General features: G+C 39.3%; 1 protein-coding gene across 1 annotated transcript in view; it reads left to right on the forward strand.

Annotated features, from left to right (window-relative positions):
• Adamts6 (ADAM metallopeptidase with thrombospondin type 1 motif 6) overlaps window positions 1-9,433 on the forward strand; it is a 268,080-nt gene extending 258,647 nt beyond the window's left edge. The window contains exon 24 of the mRNA XM_055601955.1: window positions 6,317-9,433. Coding sequence (XP_055457930.1) covers window positions 6,317-6,426 — 110 coding nt within the window. The 3' untranslated portion in view covers window positions 6,427-9,433. The remainder of the gene's footprint in view (window positions 1-6,316) is intronic.
• The last annotated feature ends 1,447 nt before the right edge of the window (window positions 9,434-10,880 follow it).

The raw sequence follows: 10,880 nt of genomic DNA on the forward strand, positions 1-10,880 counted from the left end.
GATAGATAGATAGATAGATAGATAGATAGATAGATAGATAGATAGATAGATAGATAGATATAGAGAGATTTTTGTAATGGAAGAAAGTTTAAGCCAGTGAAGGACAGTAAGAAAAATAACCAGAAGTAGGGCATCAAGAAATTAAAATAATGAAAGGAAATAGGAGATGGAAAAGGCAGTGCGGTTACTGTGTCCAACATCTGCTTTTGTTCTTTTCTTTCTGAAAGCCTTCAGTGAAAGGTTAAAACTTCATGGGCAGGATCCTGACAGGCGTGACAGGCTGCCACTGTGAGGGTAACACCACATTGCTGCCGAGAGTGAATTATAGACAGACTGGGTACCACTGTGTTTAAAATACTAAGATTTTCAAGTGCATATGGCAGCTGGGTCTAGTCCATTCAAGCTTACCTGAAATTCTATCTCCAAATGCTGTTTTATTCATTGTTCATGCAGTTTCAAGTTTCCTCATAGTTTATATGGGGAGTCTTTTCTGCTTCTCAGTATTACAAGGCACTCTGTCATCTAGTATTTGTTGCTGGCAGATAATGATTCATGGTATGCTGTGAGCTGGTAATTAACCCAGGAAAGCTGTGAGTAGTAAACGTTGGTCTACCAGCTTGAGAGGTCCTATGGTCGCTTTGCTGGGTCTCAGTTTCCCTCAGAAACACTTCTCTGGGAAAGCCTGGGAAGCTCCCAAATCTCATAACGAAATCTATGAAACAAGTAGCTACAGAATTTAGTCCTTAATATGAAAGCTGGTATATGAAAATCAGTAAGATAGGTGAGAAAAATTATTTGAAGGCCTTAATTTATCACTCCATTCATATTCCTGTCTGCCGATTTTTGAGGGAGCCTGGAGTTGAGTTGGTATTATGCCATCTTGAGGTTGAATGTGGTTGGTATTAAGGGATAAGACTAACGGAAGGGAGAAGATGAGGAAGGGAAGGAAGACAGAAGGCAGCTGTGTTAATTTGAAATCAGAGTAGAGTGTGGTGGCTGATACTGCCTTGCTTCAGGAGCTTGTTAGGTCATCCCTTACTACCTAAATGCATTAAGTGTCAAAGACTCTAGTATGCTTTTATCTGAAAAGAATTCTGACACCAGCTCCTGTACCACATGTCCATGTACCTCTTTGCTCTCTCATTTCTCAGTGGGCTCTCCATTTCCATGAACAAGCTGTCAGAAGGTATTCCTAGTTTTTAATCCAAAAGGTAAACCTTAGATACTCAATGTATAGTTCCAGTTACTACACTCTTCTGAGTCTCACAAAGAGCTTACAGGTGCAGAGGGGACAGTCTGACTACATTCATTTTGCCTGTACTGTATGCATACTGAATGTTCCAACCTGTTCATGGAAATCTCTTTCCCTGAGTGTTCTAACCCATTCCATGATCCAAGTAGACAAGGTCTACAATGTTTGATGAAATTGTTCAGGACCATTACCGTTTGAGGAGCTCGTCTTGTATTACATGGACCAAATCAAGCTTTAAAGTTGTAATAAATCAGGAAGCAAGTGCATCCTAAATCCATAGCCTCTGCTTAAGTTTGAAAGCATGTCTTCTAGGTCATTATTTTAAAAGATTAATGTAAAACACCTGGGAGAAACTCATTGGCACATCAATGATACATATGTTCATGTATTTCCTATGAAGTAGCTTATCCAATTGTGTTCTTCAAATCTACCAAAGTTTATTTCCAGAATGTGTAGCAGGTTAATTACAATTCTAATAGTGGATTTAATTTACATGAAAAGAGTTTGGGAACAGTGCATGAGTTATTCTCATTGTAAATACTGCATGACATTTTTCTTCAGGGCTGAGGTAGGGTATAAAAACAGAAGAGACAACTGTTTCCTAATATCCACACAGCAAGGACCTCTCATTCTAGAGTAGAAAAACAATAGAAAGAATATTTTCCTCCCAAGAACACATTTAGCTGGTACCTGATGATACAGAAGACAAAGCCAGACTCCCTTCTGACTCCGGGTCTACTGTATAAAAGACAACAGAAGAGTAACCTGTAGTAGTAAAACCCAAGTTGTTGAACAGACCAAATACAGAAAACATTATTCCCTCCCCTAAACCTGAAGAATCCACTTTAATACTTTCCCTAGAACATTGAAGAGCATTCAGAAATTACAATGTGTTTCTGTTGTGTTTTTTGTTTTTGTTTTTTTTACCTCAGTTTTTTTTTTTTTTTTTTCCACAACAGTCTGTCTTACTATGGTATAGTCAGGCCATATGGTAGAGCTTTTTTTTTTTTTTTTTTAAGGGGAACCTTCAAACTCATTTGTATGAGAGCTGGATTAGTTTACATTTCCAGTTATACCACTCCTGGGTTTTTAACCAAAGGACTCTGGTCAACATATCATAGCAAAACTTGAACATCCGTGTTTATTGCAGCAACTCACAATAGATAAGTTATGGAACCAAACTACATCCTCAACAGCAGAAGAATAGGTTAGTATACACACACATGTATGTGTGTGTGTGTATGTATGTATGTATGTATGTATGTATGTATGTATATATGTTGATATATAAAGAAGAACTAATGTAGGTGTGGAAAATGGATACAACTGGAGATAATCATATTAAGTGAATTAAGCCAGTCTCAGAAAGACGAATACCATGTTCTCTCTCACTTGTAGTTATAAATTGTAAATAGATATATAAAATCATTTATATTATAAGACATGAAAATAGAAGCAAAAGTTTCTAGGAAAACAAAGGAAACTGACTGAAGGGGGCTGTAAGGGGAAAGAGATAGACAGGTGTATGTTTAATACGTGTATGGAGATGTTCTTATGTAGCATAAACCTGTACAGTGAATACACAGTGAAAATTGTTTTAAACCATGAGTTAACTATATGATTAGAAGATTTGAAGACAAGAAACTATTTCATAATTTTAACGTTTTGAGAATGAGGCAGACTACTAAGTGGTTAAATTTTATAGTTAAGACCTCTCAAATATATCAGCAGTGTGTCAGGGCAAGACAGCCCTCTTGCTAAACTAGAATGGCAGTAACTTTCTGCTTCCAAGAAAGTTAGTTAAAACTAACTTAGCAAAGGTACTAAGAAATCTGAAGAGGGACACCCTGGGCCAGTACCCATCCCTGCTGACCAGGTAGAGTGCAGGGCCTCCACTTGCGGAAGTAAGTCCACCTACCTATGGAAATTATGCCGAGTTGGAAATCACTATATCTTTAATTCTGGTTTCAAAATTATTAAGATTAATTAATTATTAAGATTCCATTCAGCTTTCTATAATAATGGGACTTTAAAACTTTTATATCTACCATCAACTCTTTACTCATGTAAGTACAAGGAAAAAAAAAGTTAGGAGGGATAATTCAGTCTACCCTGAATGCCTGTGATCTAGAAACATCTTTCTTTTCTCCCAAACATTTCTCCCTTTCTTTAAGAAGGTTGATCAAACTCTGAGAAATTAGAAGATCTGGCTATAATACTCTACAGGGCGCCTTACCACTGTGTCACCTAGAATAGAGACCTACACAGGCAGACACATTTTTATTTAAATGCCAAGAATGTTGCCAAAACAAGAGTGGCTTTACAATCAGACAAACCTGAGGTTTGACCCCACTCTTTTTAGAGCCTAGCTCTATGACCCACCATGGGTTAAAACCTTTTTGAACTTAAGCTTTGCTGTCTATGTAAAGCTGGCATTTCACACACTTAAAAGGATTACATATTAAAGTATAAAATTGCCTAAGGTTATGCCTGACATAAAGGAAGTGATTGATAAATTACACTGTTTAATGCTGTTCCTAAATTAAGCTCTTGTGGAGTTAAAAGACTAAGCAAATAAAAGACTAGTTGTGGCTGAGCTTTGGTGAATATACTTTCATCAATCCAAATGTGTAATGAACTGCTTTTTCTAGTCACAGCAGTTCCTAGGAGGCAAAACCAAAGAACAGGAACTGGATCTTCCACATAGCTCTACACTGCAACAATGTCCTCATAGCCTAAGTGTGTCATCAAGGTCTGCTGTCTGAGTCTTGGCTTGCCCAGGTCTTTCCTGGCTGCTGCCTACACTGTTGAATAGCTTTCTTTTGATCTTCTCTCTGCATAAATGTGTAGCCCTTCCTGGCAGCCTGTGCTCACCTGACAGATCTCAGAGAAATGATGTGTGATGGCTGCTATCAGAGCCAGGTGATTACTGAGAGGTACCAAACTATGGCTTACAGAGCTGGATGCATGGCCTGTGCTTCCCATTGGGTGCATCACCTAAAGACAAGTGCATGTTACAAGAGTCAGAGCCACATTTCACCCCCAGAATCTCTGACTTCCCCTTCAGGCCCTTGTATGCTCATTCACAATCCTGCCTTTCTAAGCTTGGTCCTGCTTCTAGGACATGATAACTTTCTGCTTCCAAGAAAGTTAGTTAAAACTAACTTAGCAAAGGTACTAAGAAATCTGGAGAGGGACACCCTGGGCCAGTACCCATCCCTGCTGACCAGGTAGAGTGCAGGGCCTCCACTTGCGGAAGAAAGTCCACCTACCTATGGAAAAATACTCCACTATTTATATTTGGATGGGTAGGAGAGCATTTACAGGTATCCCCTTTTATTCACTGTACATTTTTAAAATAAGTTCACAGAGTTTAAATCAAAGGGTTAAAAAGTCTGTATTTATTCATATTTTGCTCAACTACAGTTTTCCCAGTCTAGCATAGCTTCCAAAAATGGTGTCATGATTCTTCCAATAAAGTTGTGGCCCAGAGAATATTGCTCTCTGTTTGGACACAAACTGATTTGTGTCTCTGGGGCAATATTTTCTCAGTAGTAATTGAAATACTGTATCTTCATTGAGAAGGTTAATAGGTAACCTCTTGCTTCCTTCCCAAAATCAGGCAGGAAGGACATAAATAACTACCTACCAGTGACATTCACAGTAATTCTGTCTCCTACACTGACTGTCTTCCCACTCTATGGAAGATAATGTAAAGAAGGGTCTGTCATCTGACTTCTTTTCTTAGTGCAAGTTTAAAGTGTTTATATCCCTCCTTACGATCTTTTAATAAAAAAAATTTACTGAGATTTCTAATATAAAATTTTCTAATCAGCTTTCTCAATATTACACTCTTTTGTATTGACTCGAGTAGGAGACTTAAATATGGCAGAGTTCACATACTTAGAAGATTTGAGGGTTCCTGTTTTAAATTTTAAGACTTTGCTGAAAGAGCCTTTAAGTGGGAACATAAGACCACCTCCCTCTTTAAGGAGAGCTAACAACACCCCCTGGTTTGGTACTCAATTTCCACGCTTATCACATACAGTAGATATTTGGAATTTTGGGAGATTTCTGAAGCCAGGACAAAACAAACAAACAACACAAGTTAGGTTACATTGAACTGTACCCAGGCCCACATGAGTCTGAATTGCCCTAAATAGTTTTCCCAGGATATGTCAGTATAATCAAGTGGAGGAACGTGACATTTTAACTGCTGTATTTACAAATATTTTAAAATCCCCCAAATAAAATGACCATAATACCAGAGAGGAATCACCTTTTGCAGTAGTGTGTTGTATTGATGGAAGAGGAAAGTGTAGCTCCTGTTAATCAAAAGCCTGTGTCCTCAGTCTTACCATTACCCCTAGCCCCTTAGGATATGGAGAAAGAGTCATTCCTTCACCTTCTGACTGCAAAAACTGCAGACAGCAACTGTGGCAGTTCAGGTACTGATGAGAACATGCACACAGGAGCAAAGAAGGCTGTGTCTCACTTCCAAATTAGGAAAAGACATTTCTACATGTTTCCATAGCCCGCAGTCTGCTGCCCTTTGAGGCCAACCCCTCACAGCTTTCCTCTTTGTGTAAAGTTGCTGAATCTCAGCCACTGTCAGCAGTCCTTTGCATGCAGAGTTCTTGGGAGACATGTGGACTTTAGTATCAAACAATGCAACTCATATTTGATTTTGGATAACCTTACATATTGAATAAAATAACCCTTGAGAAAGAAGCAATAAAATCACTGTAAGAAAAATGACTCATGTTTCCAAGATGTCTAAAGTGATCACTCATCCCAACAAATGGTAATTCTTTCAAGACCTGGTGGGCATGCACCACACTTATAAAGTCTAGAAGAAAAGCCTTACTTTAAAAAAATGTTAAAATATACCAAATGAATGTTTCTGGTATTTTATTCCAGACAGTGTGCTTAAAAACAAAATTTAAAAGTACTAGGGACATACAGGGAAGAGGGTTGGCCAGAGGGGTCCTTGCTAACTGGGCAGGCTTATCAGTTTGCTTATGCGACTCTAATTGTTTTCCACTTTCTGCCTCCACTGGTTAGAGTGCAAAGATGTGAACAAAGTGGCTTATTGCCCACTGGTGCTGAAGTTCAAGTTCTGTAGTCGAGCATACTTCAGACAGATGTGCTGTAAGACCTGCCAAGGACACTGACCTGCGGAAAGCCAGAGGGTTCTGACGTCTCATCGTGGAAATGCGTCCATGAAAGAGAGCCACCCAGAGGAAGTAGACTGGTGTCCTTACAAAAGCATTACCCTGTGGAAAGTGTAACCACTGGTCAGCCCTAGCTGACAGGATTTCAATATTATTTTAACTTCTGTGAAGTGGGATTTATTGATTCAAAGTGCTGGACACGGTATTAGGAGGGAATGCCAGATCTGAGAGATCCAAACAACACAGGGAAACTCACTTACTGTGGAGTGTTTGTGTTCTTTCAAGTAAATCTAATAGCCTGTTTACCTCCTTGGACCATTAAGATAATTTTTATTATGGACTTAACAATGACACTGAATCCATTTGTATTTAAGACTGTTTTAAATATAGTTATTATGACTTGGTCAACTATGGAAGTAGAAGAGATTCAGAATTCTTAAGTCATAGCTTAAAAATATTTACTATACTTTATCTCACCACAGTAGCACCACAATTTAAATTATAAAATGGACCTTGAACTGTAATTTAAGAAACAATTATAAATCAAACATAATGAAAGTTTGTATTATTTTTTTGTTATCCCACTTAATTTCCTTAGGAATGACCCCTGTTGTGAGCACTGCTGTGAGCCATGTATAAAACTCTATTAAACTCAACAGTGAGGGACTTGGGTTGAAGCCGTGCCTCAATGGCGCCAGCTGTGCAAGTCTATACACTCAGTGCTAAGAGACTGTGGCCAACTTGCCATTGTGCAATGAAGCTGAGATTTCCATGATAACTTCAAGAGAAAAACAGTTCAATTTCATGTAGAAGCCAGACCTAGGGTATGGCAGAGACTGAAGTACTAGGCCCTCTGCAGCCATCACACAGGGTGCCTTACTTCTTCTTTGAGTCACCCTGGCTCCTTAGTGTTTACATCCCCACCAGCCACAGATGAGCTTCTGCCCTGTTGGGCTGTTGCATGCATGGTAAGCTTATGGAGATGATGCCATGCAAAGATAGGCTGACTTAGTAACAGCCAGGCGGGCCCTTCTGCAATTCGCTGACAGTCCGATGGGTTCCACGTGTCCCTTCTTTGATATGGTAGAAGGGCATTTATTTATATGAGAGCAAGTGTGTGCATGTGTGTATGTATGTGTGTGCGCAGGCACTCCTGAGGATGGAGACAGGTGAGTTTGCTTGCCTATAAATGTGCTCTTTCTGTGAGTTTTACAATAGGGAAGGATAACAACCAAAGAAGAAAAGTTCAAGGAGAGAGATCACAAGGTATAAGCTTAGCAGTTACTCGACCAAATAGTTTGTATGGATGTTCTCAATGGCTATTAAATGTGAAACGCGGTTTCCTGGGCAAGTCAAGGTCTAAAAATCACATCTTACTGAATTGAAATGACTAGCTTAAGTCTTCCCATCTTCAGGCTTTACAATTTGCTGTCAAAGGACTCAACAACTAGATGTCTTTAAAGGGTACTTGTTTATATTAATACTTTGTACTTGAACACTTGTAGCTTGTAGTAGGTTTTTGGTGAACGTGCTTTGTGTCAAGCACACCTCTTTAGTCCTTCACATCATATGTGCCCCATGCATACACCATCATCTAAAACACAACTAAACAGCTACTTTGTAAAAAAGAGAATATTTTCATTTAAGAGCATGTCTCACTTATATCTACCACTGTGCTCTGAAACTCAACTTCAGTGTATCACATATGTGGTAACCTTAGAAGAAACACTGTCACCAAAGGCCTCCTCAGCTTCTGGCTCTCCGTATACAGTTGTCCTGGATAGTACCCCACACTCCAGTGTGACCGGCCACATCTCATTCCCTCCTTCTCGCTCAATACCATCCCAAGTTTTCCAAAGGAGGCTATCAGTGATACAAAATATACAGCCAAGACCTCCATCTAACTGCCCTGAGATGACCAGCCCCAGTGCCATTGCAGCCATTCCATTAAAGGAAGGCAGCCCATGGAAGCCTGGCCCAGACTTGAATTCCCTTGGTCCTTTTCAAAGGACAGTTAACTTGGTGCTAATGTGCCCTGGTGAAATGAAGGAAGACTGGGTGATTGCTGAGGCAGTTTAGACATAGGCTTGCTATCCACATATGATTTTTACTAGCATAAGTATTAGCTCATGCTTTTATTTGGAGAAGATTCCTTATAGTACTTATAAAAAGCTGTATTTACCTCACTTGGAAGCTAATATCACAGGAACTGACCCCCAGGTACTGTGCAGTGCCTGCCTCTGCCACTGCCAGGGGAAGAGATCAGCCCGTGCTCTCTCCAGGAAATGCACCGCACTGAGGGCAGGCTTCTGCCAGAGGCAGCACAGCCTTCCGTGGGAGAACAAAGCATGGATAGACCAGAATGCAATCTTTTCGATGAGAGCCTGAGTTTAAACCTGAGCAGGCTAAACAAAGCAAAAAGCATCTTCCATAACACAATGCAACACCGCTGCTACTACAGCCATCTCTGTGCATGGTAACAGTGGGATCATCAGCAGAGGCTGGGCTGCCCTGGCAGGCACTCCAGACGTCGGGAGCTATATTGACTACTTAGGGTACTAAGGTACCCATGGCTGAGAGCAGGGTCTGCCACTGGTATAAAGGCCTACCAAAAAAAGGAACGTTAAATGTACCCAAATGACCTAACCCCTAAAGACAGGTATGATTTCCCAATTGTCCATATCATTAGGAATTGATGTATTTGAGTGAATGTCTTATAGGTATTCTTAATAATACAGAGCAAAATTACCTTTGTATTATTGTGATTAGTTGTTGCTTATTATTTTATACTCAGTATTAATGTGGTACACTGTTACTATTTTTGCTTTTGTAAATTATATTCTAATTTATTGCCATGTTTCCTAACACCTGTCCTTTATTCATTCCCCTGCTTGTAATGAAAATGAAAGTCATTGTAACACTTAATGGAGTGAAATTTCATACCAGGCACAGATTTTTTTAACATAGATAATTCAGTAAGTAATAAAACTTCAGCTTATAAAAATGATGCAGATGAGGTTGTCTGTTTCCTGAAGAAGCTTGTGTTAATCCTGTAGTGGAACGTGCCTGTCCCTTGGAGTACCAACCCTAGTCTAAGTCTACTCAGGCAGTACCATGATGGAAGTGTTTGCCGTAATCTTATCATGTCTTCCGGGGATTGTCTGAGTGTGTTAGCTCTAATAAATGCAAAGGCTTCAGGATTTCCAGTGGGCTACTCCTGCAGAATAGCTAGTCCCCTACCAGAAAGGAATCCATGGCCAGTGCCACAGACCTTCATTCACCAGTGGACGTTTCATCCTTCTTTCTTTTCCTCCCCTACGAATTATTAAAGATACAAGATACTTCACTGTGTAAAGAGTACTGAACAATGAACTAATACTTGAAGAATTTTTTTGTTCTGTGATGATTCTACTGGGTGCATAGAAACATTATGGGCATACTTTTTCATCTTCAGACATTTTCTCTTAGACTGAAGATAATACAGAAACATGTGGCCCTGTTTAATGTTTTTTGTCTGTTAACTAAGAAGACATGAATGACTGAACATGATGATATTTTACTCTACCACCCCCATGTCCCATATGCAATATTGCGCATTAAAATATATCTAATTGGTCCAGGCATGGTAATATACAGTTATTATCACTGCACTTGGTAGGTTGAGTCATGAAGCTAGCCTTTGCTATGTATCAAGACCCTGTCTCAGAATAACCAATCAATCAGTAAGATTGAACCAAATGAAATGATTGAGAGTCCTGGGAGTGTTTCCCCTGGGCTAATCTAGGCCCCAAATATGATAAACTATAAACACTCAATTGATGAAGGGATTATGGAAATCAGCCATTTAACCACACACTCCATTTGCAAAGCATAAGCCTACTAGGGTTCCTGGAGAGAACCAAGAAAAGAAATCAAGAAACTGAGTTTCTCATTGACTTAAACTCCTGACTTTCATAGGCCTGTTTTTGTATTTTGCTTTCCAGCATCCAGTGAAATGTTTGTTTCCTTCTGACAAGTCTTTACAATGCTATCATGCTGTGGTATTGAGAATCTTCTGATTCTCCTACTCCCTAGGAAGCACTAGTCCAACCCTTAAGCCATTATAAAAGGGTATTTGTACAAGTAAATTAAAAACAAAGTTACATATTGATCTGGCTAACAAAAACCTGAATTTGAATGGCTGGCATATAACTGGTTCTTTGAAAAAAAAAATACCTTAGCCCAAGAGAATTGGAAATTCTAAATAAGTGGCCATAGTACAGACATGATAGAGAGTAACAGATAGATAATCCTCACTTGGATTTTTAAAAAAATGTTATTGATTTTTTTTTTATTTTCACACCATTCACCCAATCCCATGCATCTTCTTATTCCTCCATACCCATCCTCTGCCCTTGCAGAGACCCCCAAAGACAACAAAAATAAAATAGATATAGTAAATTACTTACTTACTT

This window comes from Psammomys obesus, unplaced genomic scaffold, assembly GCF_907164565.1.
Source record: "Psammomys obesus unplaced genomic scaffold, mPsaObe1.curated_primary_1811, whole genome shotgun sequence".
Classification (NCBI taxonomy): domain Eukaryota; kingdom Metazoa; phylum Chordata; class Mammalia; order Rodentia; family Muridae; genus Psammomys; species Psammomys obesus.